Raw genomic sequence first — 27,394 nt, 5'->3', positions numbered from 1 at the left:
GGCCCTTGCTGCTGCCAGGATGAGTGTATCAAATGCTTTGGCCTCACCACCCCACCTACTTTCCGTCTTGTTTTATTTACCACTTGCCTTTTGCCTCTCCTCCAGCTGCGTCTCCATCTTCTCCTTCTGCTACTGCCACTCTGCTTCTGCTTCTGCCTTGGACCGTATATTTGTTGTTTTCTTTTCGTTTTCTGTTTTTTTTGGTTTCGTTTCGTTTTTTAACCTCAATTTAGAATGTCTGAGTTGAAGCTGTGCTGAGCTGTGGCGATGCTTCACCTGCCTTGAAATTTCCTACAGAAATGTCCCTAGAGTGTGTCTGTGTGTGTGTCAGTCCGCGTGTGTCCATGTGTTTTCACTTGGCTTCCATTCCATTCCCTCACTCCTTCCAACGAAAGACTTTTGACTTTCTCTCTGCTCTGCTGGCATTTTGACACAGTTGATTACAACGCCACCTAGCGACCGCACGCCGCTCAACAGCGAGTGACAGAGATGGAGATAGAGATAGAAACTGTGTATGTGTGTGGAAGGAGTGGGGGGGTGGAGAGACGAAGGATTTTGGATGGATGACATTCCATGGCAGGCAATATTTATGCAAATGTCCCAGAGACCACCACCAGAGTCTCTTCCCCCACATCCTGCCGCTCATTCATTTTGGTCCTTGCGACACACACACACACACACACACACACACACATATGCAGCCACAAAGAGCGAGCGAGTGAGATGGATGGATGGATAGATGGCGAGTGTGTGACTGAGATGCACATGCCTGCCTGTGCTCGTGTGTGGCGTCCTAAGAGCATTATTCCACATGAGTTACCAAATTGCATTCCAAAATTTATGCATTTCATCTCTCTCAGCGGCATTCCCACACTGGTTTTCGGTTGCTCGCTTTAATCAGTGGCAAGCCAGTCGTTAGAGGAATGTTCTGTTGCAACATTAATATTTTATTGCGTTGAGTGTGGCAGAGTGGCTGGGGGGCGGTGGTTGGTGTCTTAATAATTCTACCCCTGGATGGACCACAAAACGACAGAACAGAATGAAATGAGAGGAATTTGTGTGCTGGAATTTGTTGCCTCTTTTAATTGAAAAACCGTTATGTACTCGCTGCAACTCAGGCAGTCTATGGATGTGAGATGTGTGTGTGTGTGTGGGGCACATGCTCAATAATGAATCCCAATTAACCCCCTCAAAGGAACTGGAAGAGAGATTTCTCTCCGCTTCGGCTTCGTCTCGATAATTGCATTGAAAATTCCTTTGCCAAATAAAAGCCTGTGGCAGGGTATCACATTTTCGAGGCACTCGTCTGTTGTTTCTCATTTGGATTTTTGTGTTTCTTGTTTTCCTGTTTGCTGCTGCTGCTGCAGAAAATGTTTTCTGAAAAGCGAGCCACAAAATATTTCTGCTCACTCTCTTTCGTTCTGCTCACATTCTATGTACGCCCAACTCCCTTCTCCACCTTTCCCAGTCACGCCCTCGACACTAGCCTGCGATTGCTGCTCCTTGTCTCAGCCTCAAAACTCTTAAGCTGTGGCATCCTGTGGCACGTTCTGCTGGCTGGAGAGCAGAGCACTGTGTCCTCGCATCGCAACCTAACGGTAAACAAAACGAGCAAAGAAAACAGAAACAGAGGTAGCAGCAGAGAAGGTAAGGATGGAAGAGATAGAAGAGAGAGAGGGAGAACGAGAACGAGAACGGGGACATAGAAATTATTGCCCAAGCTGATGAAAAAGGAAATGACCACAAATTGCCGTGGGAATGTGTGTGTGTGTGTGTGTGTGTATATGTGTGGTACGTTATTTAACGTATTTAATTTCCCTCTCTTTCTCCAGCTACAACGAGAGAGATAGAGAGAGAAAGAGAGAAGGAGTGATACAGGATACCATTTGACAGGCCCACATTTTGCCGTAGAATTCCATGGATCTGCTGAGGCCATGGCGTGCCAAAATGCTGCCTGCTGCCTGCTGGCTGCTACCCCCTCGGAATATGTACACAAAGAGGAGGATTTGCCTCACTTCTCTCACACCAAGTGACGTACTACACGGTAGCAGGCAAGGACCAACCAAGTCTACATTACCATCTCTCATTTCGCTGTTCTCTGTGTCATTTCACTTAGGGGAAATTTGCATTAAATGTGATCTAGCGAATCCACAATATTTCGAAATAAAAGTTTAAAATTTGTGTTGAGTTTTATTGCAAATTTCTCCTAAAATAACTCCTAACCTCCTTTTTTAATCCCTCTTTCTGTGCATTGAAAGACTGCTCAAAGAGAGCATCAAATTGGTGTCATACACCAATCGTTCTGTCGCCCTCCAGCTTTCCCTGTGTCTGCTGCCACTGGCACTCTTTTTCCGCTACCTTCCCGCCCAGGACTGACTTCCGCCGTGTCCATCGTCTGCCGCTTGCCGCTTGCCGACTTCCGTTTGCCGCCTGCCGTTTGCTGCGTGTGTGTTCGCCTGTTAGAAAATAATTAAAACTTTTCGTGATTTCGTGCCAGCGTAGCTGCGATTTTTCTCAATTTAAAATGAATTCGAGCAGCAGCAGCTATCGGTGGGCATGGCCTGGGTTGGGGGTACTCCCGTAAGTGTTTAACAAACTAATGTGTGAAATCAAATTAAATTAGAACAATTCCTGGAGTAATGGGCATGCCCACATCAGGGGTTCAAAGTTCACAGAAATACACATATCTAGAGTTTACATTCGCAAAAATTTCAGCCAGAAAATGGCATTTTGCGTGGCTGTGGTGCGCTTACGTGAATGCCCCAAACGAGTTGCTAAATGTTTGCAGCTGCTGCCGCTCTGAGGCATGTTATGTGTATGTGTGTGAGTGTGCATGTGTGTGTGTGTGTGTGGAGCAGGACCAAGTTTACAATCCCTAAACCATTTGGCACCCCCTTACTGTTTACGCCACCCCGCGGGCCATCGACACTCACTTTTGATTAGTTATTGTTGTTGGCATAGAGGCGAACAGCCCCCTGCTCGTGCTCCACCACTCAGCACCACTCCACTTTACTCCCACGCAAAAAACAACGTTGCGGCATCAGCACACCACACATCGTTCGTGCAACCTTTGATTAGCAGCAATTTTATTAGTTTCTTTGTTCCTTTTTTTTTGTTTTTGTTTTTTAGTTTTAGTTCTCCCTCCTAAAACGCTTCCCTATTACGCCACCTGTTTGCTTTCCGCCTCGATTGATTTATCGATTGTTTTCGTATTATTTTTTAATCAAACCAACTGCAAAAGCAATTAAATCTGCTCAAAATTTGCCAGCGAAATTAATGGCACCATCTGTCCCCCTGTCGCCCTATCGCTTGAGCGCTACACAAAATGTCTACACTGTGCGACAAAATAAAGACTTTTGCAACCACAACGGCGAGTTTGTAGGACTGCATGTGGAGATGATATCCTAACATACTGAGAACAAGCAATTGACCCATCCGAATATTTGTATTTTAATAACAAATTGCGATTTTTGTAACTTTTCTGAAAACACATTTAAAACATGTTCATTCGCATGTCGGACAGTGTAATTAATGAGCTACAGAACCGAGCACTTTAGCAGCAAAGCATTTAAAATGAACATCAAAGCAGAATAAGGAAATCGATAAACGCTGAAGTGCATACGTGGGCCACGAGGCTGCTGATGAATATCGATAGAGCAATCGATGGCTGCCGGGAACGAGATGAGACAACGGGGTTATCATCAATTTGCAATGATCGTGGAAGAGCTATCGATCTTTGGGCTCAAGCAAGCTCTTTGCATACAGTAAACAGACAAGAATCTATAAAGAAACTTTCCTGCACTTGGCACTTCTTACTTAAGCCTCTTACTACTCCCAATTGCTGGATATTTTCTCAAGTCTCTTTCTCTCGCGAATCCTCAATATATTAAATCTCTGTTTATCTATCTTAGTTTCATCTCTCACTTTGACATGCAACATTCTTGCCTCGCTTTTCAAGTTAAAATTCTTCTCCAATCCCAGGCCAGAGCTGAATGTCTATTATTTTTTTGTTTTTTGTTGGTTTTCAATTTGTTGACGATTTACGATGCTGACGTAGTCTCGGTCTCCGCTCTCTCCTTCGTTTAACGACATTCTCAAGAAGTCAGAATGGTGGATGGATGGATGGATGGATGGATGGGTGCCATTGACTCTGGACTTGGGCTTGGACAGGGACCATGACATGGACATAGACTGCTGCTTATCAATCGACACGCGTACCTTACAATTTGCTGAGTAGTGTCCTGCCCCGAGGCGTTGGGGTGCAGCTTGTCATCGTGCACCCAAAATGTGGGCCAATCTCGGAGAATGAAAGCCAAGTGCTCGCTCTCACTCTCTCTGTCTGTCTCTCTCTCCCTCTCTCTTACTTAGGGAAGGGTATGGCAAGGTCATATGCAGCATTGCCTGCTTTTCGTGATTGCTTTTCGCCTTTGCTTTGGCTTTTTTCTGGGTGCGTCGCCGAAAACTAAACTCCTCTATAAATATCAGCGACGATTTATCGCATGTCTGTCCCACTGTCTATCCACTATATAGCCCAACATATCCACTATAATGTCCGTGTGTGAGTGTTCGCGTGGGCCTATAAAACACATTGCAGACAAACAAAAAATAAATAGAAAGAAAGAAGCGTCGTCCGTCGTCCACCGTCCACTTCTTGATCGCTTGTCGGCCCATTTTCAATTTGTTTAATTTGGTTCTTTTTTTTTTGCCAATTTGTGGGTTGTTTCTGTCATTGCCACAGAGCGAGAAATTTGTGTGCTCTTTAGAATGTCAGGGTATAATGCCTTTGACCATGTGCTTGGAACACGCAGAGCACTGACAGCGACCAACAGATGTCAGTCTTTTCTTCTCCTTTTTTTTTTAAGCTTTTTGGATGAGTTTTCCCCACCAAATGTTATGATAGATTACAATCGGAGGAGCACTATCAAAAGCATTTGCCAATCAGTTCATGTTGTCTCTGTATTTTTTTTTTGTTAGAGAAAACTCTAACGATATATAGTGACCTTCCAGAAACAAATGTGTATACAGAATGTATGCTGCATCTTTGGATTAATTCAAAGTCGTGTAGGAACATATCACTCTTGCACATCAGTGTCTTAACAATCTGCAGCTTACAATTTGAAGCTTAATGCTTAATTCCATTTGACTTCACTGTGCATTTGCTTGTGTTTTCAGTCTTTGGACAGTGCTCAAGTCGAAGGAGAATCGCTCTCGCACCCAAACCTATGCTTTCATTTGATTTTGCCTTCCAAAAAACAACATTCAGCTTCCACGCTGTGTGGCTGCTTGGCATTTTATTCATTGCGTTTTCATATGCTGCAGAAGAGCCGCAGCTGGACTGTTAAATATGCAATGGTGGAAACAGTTTAAAAACCACAAAATAAATCGACCTCATACCGAAATCCTTTGCCACCATGCGGCGGCGGCAGTGGCAGTGGCGCACACACAGCTGGTGGCCCATAAAACATGATTCAATGCAAACTTTTTTGGCCAAAAAATAAAACTGGGGGAACAAACAATTTTAATGAAGCAATTCCCTGTTTCCCCCTCCCTCTCCCTGTCTCTTGCTCTGTGTGTGCCCCACAGATAAATGCAGCATTTAATTCTACAAATGGGAAATGGGATATTGATACAGATTTTGATCCTACTCTCGTTTCCCATTCAACCATTCATTCCATCGATACAAAATAAAAAACAAAATAAACGAATGCAAAATACGATTGATAGCAGAGACACGTGAAAAAAAGAGACTGGCGTTATAAATAGAGGCGAAACGCAATCAAAAGAACACATGCAAAATGCAACAACAAAACAGCAACAATAGCAACAACAAACATCACCACAACAGACACGACCATAAAGTAAAAATAAAACTTACATAAATTTAGATTTAGAAGCAGCGACGCAGAGCGACGCGACGTCGTCGTGGATTTGTCATTTTGTCGTACTGCTCCCAAAACGCACTTTATTTTTGGAAAAACCACCACAACAGCAAAAGCAACAAAAACAACAACAACTAAGAGCGAAAAAGCCATGCACCCGAAAAGAGAGAGACGAATTTGCAAATTTTCATTCATTTCGTTTTTGAATTCGAATTCAAATTTGAATTCAAAGCCAAGATCGATAGCTTAATATCGATAGATCAAGCCAGTGAGTGCCAGTGCTGGTTAACTCGTTAACATTACACAGTGTGGGTGGTGTGTCCCTAAGCAACTCTGCGCAGCAGCTGCGAATTTCTATTAGAACAAAAGAAAGAAAAGAACACAACAACGGAGAGCCCAGAGTGAAAATAAAAAGCTAAAGGAGCAGCGGCGGCCTAAATTATGTGAGAGTGGGGACAGGACTGGACTGGAGTGTGGAAAAACCAACGAAAATTCCAGGCACACAAACAAACACACAGCCACGGAATGGGCACACAGTTGAAGGAGCAGCGTGGACGGAGAACGGAGATGGCCTGGTGAGTCGTAATTTTGTGTGTTTTGTGTGTTGTGCTTGTGTTTTGGGAGCAAACGAGAAGGCCAGAGACAGAGAGATAGAAAGAGAAGAGACACGGACAAGGAGCAAATTAAATACAGCTATTTTTTCTGCAACAAAACGAATGAAAGGCGGAAGAGCAACAGAGAATAATAGTAATAAGAAGGAAGTGTGCAAAAGACGCCCAGCAGATGGCGGAAGACCCAAGCGACAGAGTAGAGGAGTGATAAAGGGGAAAGACGGAGAAAGAAGTGGGTCGACCTTGTGCCATACGCACTTTTTTTTGTGGTAGTCTTTTTTTGTGTGTTTTTCTTTTTTTTGGAAACTGTTTCAAAGCTGCTGCAGTTTTTGATTAGCGATGAAAGAAGCAGAAGCTGAAACAGAAGCAGAGGCAAACGCAGAAGCAGAAGCTGCAAAATATTTGCACACAAACAGCAACAGAGAGGAAGGCCGTAAAATACAAGCAAAAAGAGTGCGGAGAAAAAGTAGCGCAATGGAAAGGGGAGACCCCAACCCAAAGCCAACACTGGACACAAAATGTTTATGAGCACTTTGGTACGTTTGGGCACGAGAGGACCGGACCGGTCCATGGTCCATGCATCCATGGTCCGTGGCAGTCCCCGTTCGGCCATTGGTAACATCATTCACATTTACGAGAGCCAACGGCGGTGCGGCTGAGGCTGTTGCTTCCAGCCTCTGGCGACTGGCGCGTGTGTGAACGCGAGCGAGCGAGCGGGACAAACAAATGGGACAGACAGGCAGGCCACCGTTGTAGGGGTGGCTTCGCCATAACAGGCAGCCAGCCCCAGGCTAAGCTCTGCTCCACACCGTTCGAGTGTGTCCTCTCCCCGCGCACACCACACCATTGATTATGGTCAATGATTTGCTTTCGGGCTCATAAAATGCACGAAAATTAAATTATTTTTTATGCAATTATGTGTCCTGTCCGCAGCTCCTGCTACCCCCATTCGATATTTGGTGCCACATTCATGGGTGTGGGGTTTTCATTTCGTTTTCACATATTTTTCAGCATTGAATTAGGACCGACAACTTCATTAGAGCTCCCATCATTTGAATATACATAAATCGTATGGCAAAACTTTTCATTCTCTTCAATTTGAGACTTTAAGCCAACAGATTTTGGTTTAAGGAATTATTTCAAAAGGAAAAATATTTGCACAAGTAAATATGAACCCCCAATGATTCGCTGTACAAGTTTGCCCTAAGCGAACGGATATTGTGTCAGTTGTGTCAAAGGAAAACAAATTGAAAATTCACTCTCTCCACTCACCTTATTGCATTCCGTGAGACTCTGACTCGGAGCTGAGTTTTGGTACTTGATTATGTATTGTATTTGCATTTGGTTAGTTGAACCATAGATTGCTATATTGATAAACTAGTAAGGAAACTCTTAATGTCCGTAGTTGGCGCTGATGGGCGCTGATTTAGCATAGAGAATGAACAGAAGACCCCGAACATAACCGGATAGCACAGATGATGCACCGACGACGACGATGCACAGTGTAGACCGTAGACCAGGCATACCCGTAATTGTTCTAGAACTGCCACTGCTCTCTCGTTGCTTGAATCGATAGTTCGACTCTTTGTACTCATTTATCCGATTGTTTTCTTTAATCATTGCATTCATTCATTCACCTTTTTTCTCTGCATTCAGTTTGTTTCGATCAAGATCTTAAAAAAAAAACAAACAACAACAAAAACTTAGTTGTAGATATATTTTGGATGTAACATCGATATTTATACACGTATATATCATACACACACACACACACGCACGCACGCACACGATACACGGCACACAGAAGCGAACGCGACGACGACGGCGAATATGATACGAATAACGGGCCCGAATATCGGATAGAAATACGGAGACGCACGACTAGCTGTGATTATTCGATTATGTGCAGATTACTTTCACTTTGAATAGCTTTCTTTTTTGGCATTGATTGTTCCTCCTCCACGTCCACGTTCACGGCGCTTCCACCTTGCTCCTCCGTCTCTCCCTGTCTCTCTGATTCGCTGTCTCGTTAATTTAGCTTATTTGCTGGATGGATGACGTTGTTCCCTTGATGGTTCGTCTTGAGTTCCACCACCAGCACCAGCATGTACCTCCGCCCTTGTAGTTGCCGTTGCCTGCCGCGGCCACTTGGACATTTCCAGCTCATTTAGCGCGCTCTCCCCTGCCACTGCCACTGGCCCTGCCTCAGGGCGTTCTGCGGAACGGCGGCTGTCCCTGTGGTTTTGCTGTTGTCTTCTCTACGCTCCTCCTCCTTGTCCTCTGGCTGCAATGAAAAAACGCGAAGAGCAAAGGAAACGGACATTTTTTTATGGCTTTTCAATAAATTTGCAACAAATTATGGTCGCTTCTGATGCTACAATGTACGAGAATATGTAAATATGTATGTAAATATGTAAATATGTATGTATGAAGCTGTATGCATCTGCTGGTTGTGTGTGTGTGTGTGCAAGTGTGTGCGGGTGATGGATGAAGTGTTTGTTGAGACTGTTGATGGGGATTGGGGTTGTCCAAATAAACCTAGTTTGCCTGCCACATCCGTTTTGGCCATGGCTCTGATGCGGCACAGCAACTGACACTCTCACTCTCTCTTCCTCTGCATAAAGTCCGTTTCAGTACTGTAGCAAGGCTTTGCCGACATTAATAGAAAGGGAATACGGCCAACCCAGCCATCAAATGCGGCCAGAACGAACTCTTTAAAGTTGAAAAATATTTGAGTGCTGGTGCCAGAATCATTTGGGAAGTAAAACCGATATGGAATGGAACTTGCTTTAGCTTAAAGACCGACGAATTTCCTTTAAGCTTTCTTTCGATTCTCGTCTCTCAAACTTGTAACCCAATTCCAAAATTCATTTCATTTTTTCTCTCTGCTCTTCTCAGCACTTTGACTGACTTCTAACCCCATTTCAGGGCTCGTTTCTCATCTGGATATATTCTCACGTCTCACCTTTTGGCCCCTCTCTGGGCCACATTACTTACTTACTTGCTGGCTTTATCCTTTCCTATATTGGCTGGCTGGCTGGCTGGCCCCTCCCTTAACATTCCACTTCAAATCCCTTTCATGCCCACGAAGCGCTAACGCTGCCTCTGCCTGTGCCTCTGCCACAGCCTACATTGCCTTCAGTTTGTTGATGTTCTCCGCAAGACTTTTTAAACTTGTCATACATTTTGATAAAGAATTTGCCATGTTCCCTTGAGGGCCTCAGATGCTGTCAGCACGGCCTACCCAAGAGCACCGACACCGCCACCGCCACCATCTCATCTCACCTGCAACCCCTTTTTGAAATACCCTTTTGCCACGGCTATTATGGTTTTGAGACACAGTCCTTAATGGAATAACATCAGAAGAGCGCCATGCCAGTGGCGACAAAATCATATCCATATGGGGTAGGGTTAGGGTATCCATAGATCCACTGCCCCGACACTCGCTGGAGGATGCTTTGCTTTCTTGTTTCCCCTACTTATTATTTTTCTCTCACCTGCTGCTTTTCGCCACCGCACTGCCGCCCTTTGGCTTTGCTGCGGGGGCGTGCAAAATGTTCCCCCATTCAATGAGTTTTTTCTCGCTTTCCCTGGTGCCCAATACCAACCCCAGAACCAAAAGTGATAGAGGGAAGCTGGCTGCAGGCTTGGGGTGGAACACCGCTGGCTACCCCTGGCTGCCCCTGACTCCCGCTGACTGCCCCTGGCTGGTCTTTAACCAAATTCGCATTTAAGTGAATTCCCGTGCTCGGCCCGTGGGCCAAATGCTCCTTCCTCCACTTGACTTTGTCTTCTGTAGTTTCGTTTCATTTTCGTTTCGTTTTTGCTCCGCTAATGGCTGAAAGTTGGAAAATGGCCTGGGATATGGAAATGGAAAACGCAGCTTCCTCCTCCTCCTCCTCCGCAACTGCAACTGCAGCAGCAGCTGAAATGACGACGAAGATGTGGGCAAAGTTTGAGCTTTTCCTTTGGCTTCCAGCGTCGTGTTTGAATTTGCTTAAGTTGGCCTTTGTCTTTGGGCCCTGTGTGTGTTTCATTAGGCATTTCTTTGGCGGCGCTATTAAGGAAAACCATCGCCCCCACTCAACCGATGTCACACACACACTGAGAGAAAGAGAGAGAGAGAGAGAGAGAGACATGCTCTCAAGGACACTGCGCAAACCAGAGCAAATTCCCAGCATTAAGTGACCAAAACGGATCGCTGGTCTGCATGGATTTACATTAGGATTTACATAAGCAGTGAAACTTGCTTGAGGTAGATGCGCTACCATCTCCTTTCTGCATGTGAGTGTCAGATCTGTTCCCTCAATCATCTGTGTGTCTGGAGCGGACATACCTTTGGGCCAAATAAGTGCATGAATGCCCCAATCTTTCGTTCTTCGTATGTGAGAGATTTTGCTACTTTTCACTCTAAAATAGATGCCTAAAGCTACTCAAGTTTGTAACTGTATGCCCCTAACAGAACTATCAAATGAAGGCAAGTTCCTTTTGGTTTTTCAAATGTCTAACAGATTCTAGGGGACACAACTGTCCCCCACCACTGGCATAACTTTGTCCATGCGAAAGCCATTAAAAACTCAAATCAAATCAAAGCTCGACCAGCAACAAAAACTAACAGAAATATTCAGAAATTAGAAATCCAAATTCCAATGGAAAGAGATGAAATATGTCGGAACGCAAATGGCAAATGGATATGGGATATGGGTATGGGTATGGATGGATGATGTGGTATATGGTAGCTAGACCTGCAATGTTATGAATATGAAAATTGTTTTAACGATGCGACGCGACGCGCAAAATATACACCAGATAGATCTATATCTAAATAAACCAACAAATGTTTGAGTTTTTGAGCTTTAATTTTTTGTTTTAGTTATTTTTTTGGCCACGTATTTACGTCACAACAGTTTTATGACTCTTTAAATATTAATAAAAACGCACATCAACAAAATATTAATAATAATCAGACCGATAGACGGTCTACATATCTTTGTATATGGGTGGATCGACTCGAAAAAGTAGCCGCCAAAAAGCAGAGGGCGAATTCTTCAATCGAATATTTTTTGAGACCTACCTCATGGATCGGTGACGGGCGCGCGAGACACAGCGGTGCGGGGGCCACGATTCAGTTTTTTGATTAAAAAAGAACCACGAAAAGCAGGAACAACTTTAATTTGTTTTACCCTTTTTGGGGGAGGCGCGACGCGAGTAGAATCACCAGAAAAAAATTTAGAAAAAAAATGCAAAAAAATAAAAAATAAAACAAAATTTAATGATTTAGCAGGTTGGCTTTTGGTAGCCTGCCGCGGATGTGGATTTCGGATTACGGACTACAGACTAATAAGTAGACGAATACGGAAACGACGGCACGGCTAAGCAGGCACTGCGGCTCAATGAGCGGCTCAACGGTTCCAACGGTCCAGCGGTTGAATCTGATGCTACTACTACTGCTCCTACTACTGCAGCTACTGCTGCTGCTGCTGCTGCTCCAACTGCTGCTGCTGCTGCTGCTGCGATGCCTTGCGTGTCGCGTGTCGCGGCTCTGTACATCGCGGCGTATACGCAACGACTATTGGCCCCACTGACGCAGCGGAGGCGCTGGAGACCGTCTGTGCGAGACCCAGACGCAGACGATGCCCGCGTCTCTGCAGGCGACAATCGGGCAGAGAGCCCGAAAACGAAACGGATTCCGAATCGGGTATTCCGAATCGGAACGAATGCAGCCGCAGTCGCTGTTCGCGGCACAGTAGCAGCAGCAGCAGCAGCAGAAGCATGAAGAAAAGCAACAGAAAAAGCAGCAGCTGCGGCTGCGGCTTTCAACCTGAGCTTTTTCGACAGGCACGTTCATGCTCCAACGTTATCTATGACGCTTTCGACATCGAACAAAAAGCTCAACGCACCCGCATCACAAAGCACACCAGCAGAAAGCAGAGCGGAGAGCGAAGCGCGAAGCGCATCGCAACAGAGAGCGAGCAGCGCTGTCACGACTCTCAATTTGAAGGTCAGCAGCGACGGCCAGCCGAAGCAACAATCGCCTAGCCCCGCCCACTCATAGCTCCCTGCCATCCGCCAACATTTAAAGAGTGCCCCAAAATGCCGGTCCGTTCTGCAGAAGTTGAAGTTCGTCGGCTGGCCGATGGACTCCGGAGAGCGGTGAAAAGTGGGCCAACGCCGCAGACAACCGCAACAGAATGCAGAGAATTTTCGATGTTCCATTTCGGCGACGAAAACTAAAAGCCCAAAAGCTTTCCAAGTTTAAGTTTCCGTTACCAACGAAGCTTGTTTTTGCTTGCTACCGAAAATTCAAAATGATTTTGAGAAATTAGACTACGTGGCGACCGCTGGGCCAGACCTGAAGATGGTCCAGCTCATGTTGCGCAATAAGAAGCCTGAAGCAGGACCATGAGCAGCAGGCGCTAGCCATGATCTATCAGCCATGCCCTGATGTCGCGACGCTCTTGGAACAACCAACTACACGGTCGGCATCTGCAATGCCAACGGATGCCACATCGAGGGACACTAGAAAGCGAATGAGCACCGGGATACCGGTGTAGAGCCCAAGAGCGAAAGAAAGAAATATTTGATATATAGAGTTTCCGAGATCGGACTAATTTTTTACTTCTTCTGCTTGCAGGAACATTCCCAAAATACTCCATAAAGCACGGCATGGAAAGCCCTAAACCGAAAGCTCAAGAGCCTTTTCCATGGCAACAGGAAAACGAGGAAACGAGGCAACCGTTTACCCTTCGGCACCGAAAGAATAACAGCAAAATTGCTAAAGCAGGCAATCAAAAGCAGGCAGTACAATCTGTCAGTACATATAATATGTATATATGTACATAATATATCTAACAAAATATAGAGGCAGCATATACCAATATAGACCGACTCTAGCCAACGGTATTCAACAATGTCCAGATCGTCGGGTAAGGGTAAATCATCCGAAACGCTGGTGCAATGGAGCACCAGTGAGCAGATTCATGGTCCAGCGGCTGCAAGCGACATAACCGTCACCGCCGCCGCCAGCACCGACACTGCCGGCAACAGTGTCAGTCAAGTGCAGATTCCGGAGCGCAAGAGCACGATTGGCAGGAGCAGCGTAATAATGCCGAGGGAAACAGCGACCTCCAGGACGCGAAAGCAGCGACTCAATTTCCAGCGAACGGGCTCGATAGCGGGTAGGTCGCGCAGCTCCAGCACTATCAAGATAACGACGGGCGCTTCGCTGATACCGAATCTGAATCTGGTGATCGACCGGATTCGGGCCAACGAGGATGATTCGTACGTCTACATGGACTACATGCTGCCATACGACAGCGAGTACTTCACGCCGTACAGCCTGAGGGAGGTGGACTACGAGGATATGAATCCCTACCATCCATTCTACACGGTGACACGGCACGGCGTCACATTCTGGCATCGCTCGGAGAACTTCTTCACGACACTCGACCAGTGGCAGAAGGAATTCCGCCAGTTCCTCAGCATCATCAAGATCAAGACCTTCGCCCTCTTTCGCATCTGGAAGGGCTTCAAAGTGTGGGAGAAGACAATCAAATGGCGCAAGCTGAACGAAGCCCGAAACTATTTGCACAGCAATCTGTTCATTGTGATACCGCATCTGGCCAAGGCCATACTGCGCATGCGCACGGAACTTGTTGAAATGGAGAGTCTGAATTTCGTGGACATCAGCAACATTGAGAACTGGCATCCATTCTACTTTCTCGAGACCCACATGCGTATCTATGAGCAGCTGCACAAGATCTTTAACAGATTTCGTAAAGAATTTGGCGTTTCGATATGTGAGTGCCCAAGCCTTAGCCTTAGCCTTTACCTATTTAAATCCTTTGTACAGTTCAATCCTGCACGCATGCCATGCGGGCGCGTGGCTTCTTTCCGGACGATGAGGTCAACTACTATCCATCGATGAAGAAGATGCGCGAAGCGCACAGCTTTACGGATCGGGCACGCAAGCGAGCCTTCTGCAAGACCCTAACAAAGTATGGCAGACTGACCCTTTACTTATCGACTCATTATTCATTCTTCATTCTGTTCTCTCAGCTTTCTCACATTCTCTGACATGATGGTCTTCCAAATGCTGTACCGCGTCACCACCAAAAGCTTCGCGGATCTGGCCTATGCGCTCAAAATGCACGATGCCGCTGGGCCAACGGACGCGGACATTGAGAGTCACATTGAAACGGATATGGCGGTGGAGCGGAAGCGGCCGGAGAATATGCCGCAGCATCCCTTTTTCCTCGCAATGCTGAAACTGTTGCCCGATCGCATCGATATCGAGCCATCGGAGGATATCATCAAGATCATTTTTATGCGCATCACCGAACTGATACTAGAGACAGTGCTGGAAATACGACCCTTCACAACAGACGAGTACTTCTGGCAGTACACAAAGTGAGTAAAGAGTGAGTTACCGCTCTCTTCTCTGATCTGACTCTGAGCATCTCTCAGGCCATCGATCATGGGACGTCAGGAGGAGTTGCTGTATGATGGCGTGCCCGAACTGCACTGGCTGCTGCACGCCGATCACGTTTTTCAGTTTAATCGGTAAGTAAAGCTATCTCCAGCGATGCAAGATCTCATCCGATATTCAATCCGCAGGCAAAATATCTTCTATCTGCTGGGTAAAGCCTTCGATCGTGCTTCCACCTATACGAAACTTTTCCATGAAATTCGCGAGAATTTCTATATTGACACCCACACAGATCCTGAAACGTTGAGAAGCGAAAAGGGTGAGTGGTCTCGTAGCCCCAAGAAAGACAAAACTAAACAGCATAAATGTCCTGGCAGATCTGATAAAGCTGCGCGCATACTGCGATCGTTATTGCAACAATGTGCGGGCGCTGGATGGGATCTTGGAGTTTGTCTATCTGGGACTGCTGAAGCTGACGCAGACGAACTTCAAGGAGGCTGTGACGCCGGTGTGCCAGCGTCTGCAGAACGTGCTGGCCCAGTATCTGCCCAAGCTGGCCGAGGTGGAGACAACGCAGCTGTACGAGGATGCGCAGGATTTCTTTGGCCGCATCTGCTACGATCCGCTGGAGACGCTCGATATTGTGCAGCACATACGATTCCTGGACACATGCAACACGGAGCTCGATTTGATATTCCAGGATGTCGACTATGTGCACGATCTGCTGCTGATTATCAAGGACTTTGACATACCGATCGACGACGAACGCAAGGAGGACTACATGGACACCGAGGACTATGTGAATCGCACCAAGGAAACGCTGCTCGAGATCCAGGAGAAGCGGCAAGAGTTCATCAATCGCCTCGACGAGGTCATGATGGCTGACATCTTTACACTCAAAGAGGAGATACACGAGATCGCTGTGGTGGCGCTCGAACCGTGGCTGTTGGATGTAAGTATCGCGGGATTATCCTTAACAGAGACTACATCCATGCCATTCCCCGTCGGTAGGCCAAATCCGAACGGATTTCGGTGACCAACAAGCTGGACACATTGATGGAACAGCTGAAAGAATGCAAGGCGCGTGCCGAGGAGTTTCTCGGCTACCAGAAGGAGTTCCGCATCGACTTAACCATGTACGAGGAGATGGATGAGGCCTTCTATGACGTACGCATGCGCCAGAGTCTCTACAAGACAATGATGGACTGGGAGCAGGCACTCATCGACTGGCATGCGGCCGATTTCAACACCCTAATCGTCGCCGATATGCTCGAGCTCAACTCAAAGACAATCAAGAACTGTTTGCAGTTCCAAAAGTATCTGCCAGAGAATAACATTGTGCCGGTGCTGCAGAAATCGGCGGAGGCGTTCAAGGAGAAGCTGCCAGTAATTGGTTATCTTCGCAATCCCAATCTCCGGGCTGTGAGTGGCGCATCAATCATTATCAGAATCCACAACTAATTCCATATACAATTCTTTCTTTCGCATAGCGTCACTGGACACAGATCGAGGAGCTGTTGCGCCACAAATTCTTCCAGGAGAAGGGCATTGTGCTTGCCACCTACGAGAATGTGCACGCCTTCGATAATGAGGCCATTGGGGAGTCTCTCATGCAGATCTCCTCTCAGGCCACCGGCGAAATGCAGCTCGAGAATATGCTAAAGGCCATCGAAACGCTATGGAAGGAGACCGAACTGGCCATTGTCTCGCATCACGATGAGAAGGATGTCTTCATACTGGCCGGCACCGAGGAGCTGCAGGCGGTGCTCGATGATGCCAATGTGAATATCAATACGATAGCTGCCTCCAAGTTTGTGGGTCCCATCAAGGGCAAGGTGAATGTTTGGATCACGGATATGGATCAATTTGGCAAGACATTCGGTGAGGCTGCAACTGCATTTGCTCCTTGCTCATCTAATGCTGTCTCTCTTTTGTAGAGTCCTGGATGGACTGCCAGGGTGCATGGATTTATTTGGAGGCCATATTCGCATCCGCGGACATTCAGCGCCAGCTGCCCAACGAGGCCAAAATGTTCTTTCAGGTGGACAAGTGCTTCAAGGATATTGTACGTCAGGCCAAGAAAGTGGCCCTCGCCCTGCCCACAATGTCCAGTGTGGAGGTGTACGATGCCCTTGTGGAGAATAATCGACTGCTCGATCTCATAACGCGCGGCCTGGAGGCCTATCTGGAGGTGAAGCGTGTTGTGTTTCCCAGGTAGGGAAAGGTTCCTCTACTGCCAACTGCCTACTGCCTACAGCCTGCTCTTCGTTCCCCGCAGATTCTACTTCCTGTCGAACGATGAACTTTTGGAGATTTTGGCACAGACCCGCATACCGCAGGCGGTGCAGCCGCATCTGCGCAAGTGCTTCGATGCCATCTATCGCTTGGAGTTTGGCACCAAGGACTCTGGCGACGACAAGGTGGTGGCCACCAATGACATTGTCGCCTACCTGTCGCCCGAGGGCGAGAAGCTGCAGTTTGGCAAGGGACTGAAGGCGCGCGGCGCCGTCGAGGAGTGGCTCAGCAAGGTGGAGGAGGCGATGTTTGTCTCCGTGAAGCGCTACATGCGCTTGGGCTATCTGTGCTACATGGCCAAGGAGCGGGAGGAGTGGTTCCAGGATCATCCCAATCAGGTGGTGCTCACCGTCACCCAGGTACAGTGGGCCGCCGACATTCATCGCATATTCGACAACAAGGACAAGACTCCCGACAGCATACTGGAGAAAATGGAGAGCTACGAGGAGAAGTGCCTCAAGGATCTGGGCGCATTGGCGGCCCTCACACGGAGCAGCATTAGCTCGCTGCTGCGCAAGATACTCTGCGCACTGATCACCATCGATGTCCATGCCAAGGACTCGGTGCGCATGCTCATCGAGAAGGAGGTGTGCAAGCCGTAAGTACGCAGCCAGTCCCTTCCGTATTCCCTTCTCAACTTACTCTGCTCTCTGGTCTCTGCTCAGCAACGACTTCAATTGGCTGAAGATGCTGCGCTTCTATTGGGAAGATGAAACGGAGACCGTGTACTCCCGCATGGCGGCCGCCAATATTCCTTACTACTATGAGTATTTGGGCGCCGGTGGTGTCCTGGTGCTGACACCACTCACAGATCGATGCTACCTCTGCCTGATGGGCGCATTTCAAATGGATTTGGGTGGCGCACCGGCGGGGCCCGCGGGCACGGGCAAAACGGAGACAACCAAGGATCTGGCCAAGGCCCTGGCCAAGCAGTGTGTCGTCTTCAATTGCTCCGATGGCCTCGACTACAAGATGATGGGCCGCTTCTTCTCGGGCCTGGCCCAGTGCGGTGCGTGGTGCTGCTTCGACGAGTTCAATCGCATCGACATCGAGGTGCTGTCCGTGATTGCCCAGCAGTTGATAACGATACGAACGGCCAAGGCCATGAAGGCACAGCGGTAAGAGATCGGCAGCTCCACTTGGGGAGGATTGATTTATTTCTCCGCTCCCATTTTGCAGCTTCGTGTTTGAGGGTCGCGAGATCAACATCAATCGATCGTGCTGTGTGTTCATAACAATGAATCCGGGCTATGCGGGTCGCACGGAGTTACCCGACAATCTGAAGGCTCTGTTCCGCCCCATCTCGATGATGGTGCCGGACTATGCGCTGATCTCCGAGGTGATCCTCTACTCGGAGGGCTTCGAGGACCCCAAGATCTTGGCCCGCAAAATGGTGCAAATGTATCAGCTGTGCAGCCAGCAGCTCAGCCAACAGAATCACTACGACTTTGGCATGCGCGCCGTCAAGTCTGTGCTGGTCATGGCCGGCGCCCTGAAGCGTGCCTCGCCCGATCAGCGAGAGGACATCACGCTGATTGCCGCACTGCGTGACTCCAATATACCCAAGTTCCTGGCCGACGATGCCGTGCTCTTTCGCGGCATTCTCAGCGACTTGTTCCCGGGCGTCGAGCTGCCAGACTCGCAGCACCCGAATCTGGAGGCCAGCCTGATGCTGGGTCTGCGACAGAAGAGCCTCCAGCCGGTGGCCACCACCATACGCAAGTGCCTGCAGCTGTACGAGACAATGTGTGTGCGTTGGGGCGTCATGCTGGTGGGACCCACCGGCGGTGGCAAGTCCGTGGTGCTGCACGCTCTCGAGTTTGCGCTGGCGCATCTCTTTGAGACTGAGGTGCCGGATCCGAACTTTCGGCCCGTTGTCATACAGACAATGAACCCCAAGGCGGTGTCCATGAACGAGCTGTACGGCTATGTGGATCCAAAGACGTTGGAATGGCAGGACGGTCTCCTCGGTCTGGCCGTGCGCACAGCCGTCAATGTGGAGGGTGAGTTGCATGGATCCTCTGTTGGATCTCAACAGATGGTTTCTATCTTGCAGATGAGATTCATCAATGGATCATGTGCGATGGCCCCGTGGATGCCGTTTGGATTGAGAACTTGAACACCGTGCTGGACGACAACAAGATGCTGTGTCTGGCCAATTCGGAGCGCATTAAGCTCACCGCCTGGATACACATGCTGTTCGAGGTGCAGGATCTGCTGCAGGCCTCACCCGCCACAGTTTCGCGCTGCGGCATGGTCTACGTTGATCCCGCTGATCTCGGCTGGCTGCCACTGATCGATACGTGGCGCGAGGTGCAGATGCGCCAGAAGCTGCCACCCGCCCTGGCCGAGTTCCTCTATCAACTGTTCACGAGCTACTTTGAGAAGGCGCTGAAGATTGAGCGCAAGCGTGCGCTGTACACCATTCATCAGGTGACCAATGCCAAGGTGCGTCTGTGCTGTGCCCTCACCTCGTCGCAGCTGGAGGCCGTCAAGTGGCCGGCCCTGAATGAGGAGCAGGCCAAGGATCTGCTCACAAAGATCTTCTCATGGAGCGTGCTCTGGTCGATTGCCTCCAATCTCAGGGATGCCGAGAAAGTGGCCTACGAGGAGCAATGGAGTCGAACCATTGCCCAGCATCCAAATATGGAGTAAGCCCAAAGCGTGACCACACTTAACCCTCAGTGTAGAGATTAAACCTGTGACGTTCTTCCCTTTTGTAGCCTGCCGCCGCACACAATGTGGAATTATCGCGTGGATCTGGAGACACGCGAATGGGGCAAATGGCTGGACATAATGCCCACGTTTAAGTTTAGCTCGGAGATTTCCTACTATGACATGCAGGTGCCCACAGTGGATACCACCAAATACGGGTAAGCCAGTCGCCATCTCTCTCTCCTCCTCTTAGAGCTAATCCTCCTCCTCCTCTTCCTGCAGCTATGTGGCTGATCTTCTGTTCAAGCGAAACATACCCGTCATGTTTACGGGCGAGACGGGCGTGGGCAAAACTGTGCTGGCAATTAGCTGCATGAAGCGCCTGTCCGAGGGCAAGGTCATACCGGTGATACTGAACTTCTCGGCACAGACGAGCAGCGTGCGCACCCAGGAGATGATCGAGGGGCCGCTGGAGAAGCGCAAGCGCACCCAGCTGGGCGCACCCATGGGCAAGACGGTGATCATCTTCATTGACGATGTGAATATGCCCAAGCTGGACACGTATGGCAGCCAGGCGGCCATCGAGCTGCTGCGGCAGTTTCTCGACTTCAAGGGCTTCTACGACAGGGAGAAGCTCTTCTGGAAGGAGGTGCTCGATGTGGTGCTGGGCTGTGCCTGTGCACCGCCCGGCGGTGGTCGCAATCCGCTGACACCGCGCTACGTGCGACACTTTGCTCTGTTCTCGCTGCCCAAGCCCAACGAGGAGACACTCACACAGATCTTCAATGGCATTTTGTTGGGCTTTCTGGGCTCGTTCTCGGGCGCGATACGCGCCCTATCCGAACCAATGGTGAATGCCTGCGTGGATGTTTACATGCGGGTGGCCAATGTGATGCTGCCGACGCCCGATCGTTCCCATTACATATTCAATCTGCGGGATCTGTCCAAGTGCATTCAGGGCATACTGCAGGCCACCAATCTGCACTACAATATGGAGAATCAAATATTGAGGCTGTTCTACCACGAGACGACGCGCGTCTTCCACGATCGCCTGATCAATCAGGAGGACAAGGATGTGTTCAAGGGGCTCATGAAGAGCGTTTGCCAGCTGCACTTTAAGCGTGATGTCGTCCAGGACGATGAGCCGGCAATCCTCTTTGGGGACTTCATGATCTTTGGCAAGCCGAAAAACGAACGCATCTACGATGAGATCAAGGATCAGGCGAAGCTCGAGAGCGTCCTCAATGACTACATTGTCGACTACAACTCGATGGCCGTGGGCAAGCGCATGAAGCTGATACTCTTTCAGGATGCCATGGAGCATACGGTGCGACTGGCCCGCCTGCTGCGCAGCGATCGTGGCAATGGCCTGCTGGTGGGTGTCGCAGGCATGGGCAAGCAGTCGCTCACACGACTGGCCTCCCACGTCAACGAGTACAACTGCTGGCAGATCGAGATGAGGCGCAACTACGATCTGAATGCATTCCACGAGGATTTGCGTGTCCTTTATCGAATAGCAGGGGTAAGCAGGGTGCTCCCAACCATCACTGCATCCAAAGTCTGATGTAAATCTGCTACTCTTTTCACTCACCCAACAGATTGACAATCATCCCGTGACCTTTCTGATGATCGACAGCCAGATTGTCGAAGAGGAGTTCCTGGAGGACATCAATAACATTCTGAACTCGGGCGAGGTGCCCAATCTCTTTGAAGGCGATGAATTCGAAAAGATCATACTGGATGCCCGCGATGCCTGCAACGAAACACAAAAGACTGAGGTGAGTATATCAGTGCCATTCGATTCGTAATCCTCTGATTATCCTCCTGTTAGCCCTGCAATCGTGACGACATATACAAGTTCTTCATCAATCGTGTGCGGAATAATCTGCATGTGGTCATGTCGATGAGTCCTGTGGGCGATGCCTTTCGTCGACGCTGCCGCATGTTCCCCTCGCTGGTCAACTGCACAACCATCGACTGGTTCACCAGCTGGCCCACAGAGGCCCTCTACTCGGTGGCCCTCGGCCTGCTCACAAAGATAGCACCCAAAATGGAAGATCGCGTCGCACTAGCCAGCGTCACAGTATTTATGCATAAGGTAGGGAGAGTTCTGTGATATTTTCTCAGTGATATCTAATCTGTTTTTCTTTGTTCTTTGCTGCAGACTGTTGAGGATGCATCGGTGCGCTTTTACAAGGAAATGAAGCGACACTATTACACCACACCCAGCAGCTACTTGGAGCTGCTGAAGCTCTATCAGAATCTGCTGAAAGCCAAGAACCAGGAGATAATTGCCAAGCGAAAGCGCATTGGCAATGGCCTCAACAAGCTGCTGGAAACAAACGAAGTGGTAAGTGCACGCATCAAAGATGTTTTCCACTCCACTCCACAGATATCAATCCCCCACCACAGATTGCTGTGATGCAAAAGGAGCTGGAGGTGATGGTGCCACAGTTGGATGAGAAATCGGCGCTGATGAAGTCGCTGGTGGCGAATCTCACAACCGAAACGAAGCAGGCGGACATCGTGAAGCAGAGTGTCATGGAGGATGAGGCCAGCGCCAAGGAGAAGGCAGCCGTGGCCCAGGCCATATCCGAGGATGCTGGCAAAGATCTGGAGATAGCAATGCCAGCGCTGCGCGAGGCCGAAGATGCCCTCAAGGGCCTCACCAAGGCGGACATCAATGAGCTGAAATCATTCACAACGCCCCCGGCGCTGGTGCAGTTCTGCATGGAGGCCGTTTGCATACTCCTCGGCGCCAAGTGAGTAAACGACACAGGAGTAGGAGAGATGGACTCTTATTTTTGTATCCCGACAGACCCACTTGGGCCTCGGCCAAGGCTATTATGGCGGACATAAACTTCATCAAGCGGCTGTTCGAGTACGACAAGGAGCACATGAAGGACGATGTTCTGAAGAAGGTCAAAAAGTACATTGACCACAAGGACTTTAATCCAGCCGTGGGTACTGCTGCTCTTTCTGTTTAGTTTCTGACTGATCCTTTTGTTCCTTTTTGTGCTTGATAGAAATTCGAAAAGGTTTCGAAGGTGGCGAAATCGGTGAGCATGTGGGTGATTGCCATGGACAAGTTCTCGAAGGTGTACAAGGTGGTGGAGCCGAAGATAAAGCGCAAGGAGGCCGCCGAGGCGGAGCTCAAGGAGGTGATGACCGTGCTGCGGCAGAAGCAAAAGGAACTGGCCGCCGTCGAGGCCAAAATCCAGACACTGCGCGACAGCCTCGATGAGAAGCAACGCGAATTCCAGGTGATCCAGGCCAATGTTGATCTCACGTACGGCCGCATCAATCGCGCCGGACGCCTCACCTCCGCCCTGTCCGACGAGCAGGTGCGCTGGCGTGAGACAGTCAAATCGCTGACCGCCGACTTGGCCTGCGTGCCGGGGGATGTGCTCGTGTCAGCCGCCTGCGTGGCCTATCTGGGCGCCTTCTCGCACGTCTATCGTCGCGACATGGGCGCCTTGTGGGTGAGCAAGTGCCGCGAGAATAAGATACCATCCAGCGGGGAGTTCAATCTGCTGAAGGTCCTGGGCGATGCGTACGAGATGCGGCAGTGGAATGTGGACGGGTTGCCCAAGGACAACATCTCCATCGAGAATGGCATCTATGCGACGCGCGCCCTGCGCTGGGCGCTGATGATCGATCCGCAGGAGCAGGCCAATCGCTGGATACGCAACATGGAGAAGGAGAACAATCTGCAAGTTGTGAAGATGACAGATGCGAACATGATGCGCATACTGGAGAACAGCGTGCGGCAGGGGTATCCGGTGCTGCTCGAGGAAATCGATGAGACCATCGATCCGGCCCTGCGGCCCATCCTGCAGCGAGAGACGTACAAGTACGAGGGTCGCATCTACCTCAAGCTGGGCGATCAGGTCATCGACTACGATGAGAACTTCAAGCTGTACATGACCACAAAGCTGCCCAATCCCCACTATCTGCCCGAGGTGTGCATCAATGTGACGCTCGTGAATTTCCTAGTGACCGAAAGTGGACTCGAGGATCAGCTTTTAGCGTGAGTATTCCCAGCGCTTCAAGGCCTCTCTGCCGCTCACTGGTCTCTCTGTGTTTGCAGCGACATTGTGGCCATTGAGCTGCCTGCCATGGAGGCGCAACGCAACGATCTGGTGGTGAAGATCAATGACGACAAGCAGCAGCTGTTGATCCTCGAGGACAAGGTGCTGAAGCTGCTCTTCCACTCCGAGGGCAACATACTCGATGACGAGGAGCTCGTGGAGACCCTCAACGATGCCAAGGTGTGTCCGTGATTGCTGAACTGTGATCTACCCTACTCTAAGTCTCCTATTTATCTGCTGGCAACAGGAAACGTCCCTCATCATTGCCGCTCGACTAATCGACACCGAGGAGACGGAGAAGATCATCACAGCATCGCGCGAACGTTATCGCATTTTGGCGTCACGCGGTGCCATCCTGTACTTTGTGGTGGCCGGACTGGCCGAGATCGATCCCATGTACCAGTACAGCCTCAAGTACTTTACGCAGATCTTTTGCAATGTCCTGCGCCAGGAGCATGCCACACAGTCCGTCGAGAAGCGCATCTCCTCGCTGATGTTGGACGAGCTGAAGGCCATCTATGACAACATATCGCGTGGCCTTTTTGAGAACCACAAGATCATCTTCAGCTTCCTGCTGGCCCTGTCCGTGGAGCGGCAGGAGAAGCGCGTCTCCGACGAGGAGTTCAGCTTCCTGACACGCGGCGCCGTCGGAAATATTCGGCCCAAGCAGCAGCCATCGAGCACAAAGCTCAGCCAGATGGAGTGGGATGCGTGCATCTACTTGGAGGACAACTTCCCGGACACATTCTCGGGCATCAGCAACGAGATCGACCGGCCCTTCTTCCTGCAGCTGCAGGACAACAAGGAGATCTTTGACTTTGCCCGCACCAAGCAGCCGCCCACGGACAAGTGGAACAAGCGGCTGCGCATCTTCCACAAGCTCATGTTCATTGCCGTGTTCCGGAAGCCGCGCTTCCTGCTGAATGTTGTCAGCTATCTGCACGCCACCGTTGGCCGCTACTTCACCGAAGTCTCCGCCACGGGCACACAACTGAGCACCGTGTAAGCAGCATTGGCCATGGTGTGGGGCTCCCTTTTAATGTTCCCTCCCCTTCCTGACAGCTTCCTGGACACGTCCGATGTGACGCCGCTGATTTTTGTGCTCTCCACAGGCTCCGATCCGATGTCGGGCTTCCTGAAGTTCACAACCCAAATGCAGTACACGGAAAAGTATTATTCGATATCGCTGGGCCAGGGCCAGGGACCGGTGGCCGAGAATTTGATTGCCATGAGCCTGCGCCTGGGCCACTGGGTCTTTCTGCAGAACTGCCACTTGGCCACCTCGTGGATGCGCACGTTGGAGACAATTGTGCGAAATCTGTCGCTGGGCGTCACCAAAGCGCATCCCGAATTCCGGCTCTTCCTCTCCTCGATGCCCATCAGGGAGTTCCCCATCAGCGTGCTGCAGAATTCGGTGAAGATAACCAATGAGCCGCCCAAGGGCATCAAGGCGAATGTGATTGGTGCGCTGGCGGATCTCAAGCGTGACTTCTTCGAGCAGCACATCCAGAGTGCCAACTGGCGGGCCATTGTCTTTGGGCTGTGCATGTTCCATGCGGTGCTGCTGGAGCGGCGCAAGTTCGGGCCGCTCGGCTGGAACATTATGTACGAGTTCAATGAGAGTGATCGCGAGTGCGGCCTCAAGACGCTCGACTTCTTCATCGATCGCCAGGTGCTCGACGATATACCCTGGGAGGCCATCCTCTACATCAACGGAGAGATCACCTGGGGCGGCCGCGTCACCGACTACTGGGATCTGCGCTGCTTGCGCACGGTGCTGATGATCTTCTCGTCGGAGCGCATCATACAGCCAGAGTATCGGTATTGTCGGGGCGACGCCTACTATCGGGATCCGCGCAAGAAGACGCTCGCCGAGTACTCGACCTTTGTGCAGGGCTTCCCAGTGCTGGAGGATCCCGAGATATTCGGCATGAATCAGAACGCCAACATAGTCTTTCAGACCAAGGAGACGGAATTCTTTATCAGCACGCTGCTGCTGGGCCAGCCACGCTCCTCGGCCGACGAGGGTCAGGCGGCGGAGAATGACATTTGCCTGCAGATCATTGCCCGCATTCAGGAGTCCCTGGCGCATAGAATCAAGCGGGAGCCACTCCATGATTCACTCTCGTTGGTAGGTTGTGCAGCGTGCAGCATGCAGCTGATATATCTGATCACTTTTTCTCTACTTTCACAGCTGGACAGCAAGGGACAGGTGCCATCGCTGACCACTGTGCTGGTGCAGGAGATTGATCGCTTCAACATTGCGCTGGGCATCGTTCACGACAGCCTGGCGAATCTGGCCAAGGCCATCAAGGGTCTGGTGGTGATGTCCGAGGAGCTGGAGAATGTGTTCAAGGCGCTGCTGGCCAACCTGGTGCCGGCCTCCTGGGCCAAGCGAAGTTTCCTCTCCATCAAGCCGCTGCCGAACTACATCACGGACTTTCAGCGACGCATCGACTTCATTCAGCACTGGGCGGAGAATGGGGCGCCGCGCTCCTACTGGATCAGTGGCTTCTTCTTTCCCCAATCCTTCCTCACGGGCGTGCTGCAGACGTACGCTCGCCGTCGCGTGCTGCCCATCGACTCGCTGAAGATCGACTTTGACATTGTCGAGCGTGAGCTGGTCCAGCAGGACTTCTTTGAGGCCCATACTGCGGGCAGAAGTGTAAGTACTGGATGTCCTTTCCTCCCACCTCTGTTTATGCCGTGTTCCCTGCAGGATGATCGCTTGTATGGCGATCTGCAGGAGTCCACCGATGCCGTCATCAATGTCCATGGCATATTCATCGAAGCGGCACGCTGGGATCTCAGCCAGGGTGGCCTCTGCGACGCCAAGTTCGGTGAGCTGTACACCCGCCTGCCCATCGTTCGCTTCATGCCCTGCCTGGAGATCGCGCCGCAGGTGCGCTACGAGGCGCCGCTCTACAAGACCCAGCAGCGATCCGGCGTCCTCTCCACCACCGGCCATTCGACGAATTTCGTGCTGTCCGTCCTGCTAATCAGCCAAAATGAGCCCGAGTTTTGGGTAATGCGTGGCACAGCACTCGTTTCGGGTGTCGTGGAGAATGTTTCCTAAAATGTTGTTATATTTTCTGCATGCCTAAAGGCGTCGTTTATTTTGTTACTCTGTTCTCACGCTGTCTCTCACTCTCTCAGCTGTTGTGTGTGTGTGTGTGTGTGTATGTGCGTGCGTGTGTATGTTTATGTTTTATGTACAATAAATGTTCTTAAGATTAAGATCTAGGGATTGTTTTTTGTGTGTTTTAGGGCAGGGGCTAGACCACATCTCTGGCACATTTCGATTTATCGTTTTTGGTTCGATTTTAATCTACGATACAAAATTGTGGGGGGTACAGCAGCTCAAAATGCGAGCAAGCTATGGCAACATAAACAAAAAACAACAACAAAAATATAGAGGAAAATCTCTTACAGTTT

At 49.8% G+C, this 27,394-nt stretch overlaps 1 protein-coding gene across 1 annotated transcript; it reads left to right on the top strand.

The window, feature by feature from the left end:
- Positions 1–13,346: 13,346 nt before the first annotated feature.
- LOC117889592 (dynein heavy chain 6, axonemal) lies at positions 13,347–27,037 on the top strand. Its single transcript, XM_034794003.1, has 26 exons — positions 13,347–14,289; positions 14,343–14,487; positions 14,549–14,899; positions 14,957–15,052; positions 15,107–15,237; positions 15,296–15,870; positions 15,930–16,340; positions 16,409–16,799; positions 16,856–17,132; positions 17,197–17,811; positions 17,879–18,331; positions 18,393–19,216; positions 19,270–19,864; positions 19,937–20,086; positions 20,151–21,390; positions 21,467–21,646; positions 21,700–21,966; positions 22,033–22,218; positions 22,281–22,630; positions 22,687–22,828; positions 22,895–23,898; positions 23,959–24,139; positions 24,207–24,961; positions 25,022–26,090; positions 26,154–26,624; positions 26,679–27,037. Exons 1-26 carry the CDS (start codon positions 13,401–13,403, stop codon positions 27,033–27,035), a joined length of 12,105 nt encoding a protein of 4,034 aa, XP_034649894.1. The 5' UTR covers positions 13,347–13,400; the 3' UTR covers positions 27,036–27,037.
- Positions 27,038–27,394: the final 357 nt, after the last annotated feature.

This window comes from Drosophila subobscura, chromosome A (genome assembly GCF_008121235.1).
Source record: "Drosophila subobscura isolate 14011-0131.10 chromosome A, UCBerk_Dsub_1.0, whole genome shotgun sequence".
NCBI classification, from domain to species: Eukaryota; Metazoa; Arthropoda; class Insecta; order Diptera; family Drosophilidae; genus Drosophila; species Drosophila subobscura.
Note: the sequence above shows the minus strand (reverse complement) of the source record. Positions and strands in the feature narration are given on the sequence as shown.

Excerpts from the sequence above, each read along its gene's own strand:
- LOC117889592 (XM_034794003.1), top strand. The coding sequence starts at position 13,401 with ATGTCCAGATCGTCGGGTAAGGGTAAATCATCCGAAACGCTGGTGCAA. Across the intron at positions 14,900-14,956 it reads TACTTCTGGCAGTACACAAA|GCCATCGATCATGGGACGTC; the intron begins GTGAGTAAAGAG and ends AGCATCTCTCAG. Across the intron at positions 20,087-20,150 it reads GTGGATACCACCAAATACGG|CTATGTGGCTGATCTTCTGT; the intron begins GTAAGCCAGTCG and ends CTCTTCCTGCAG.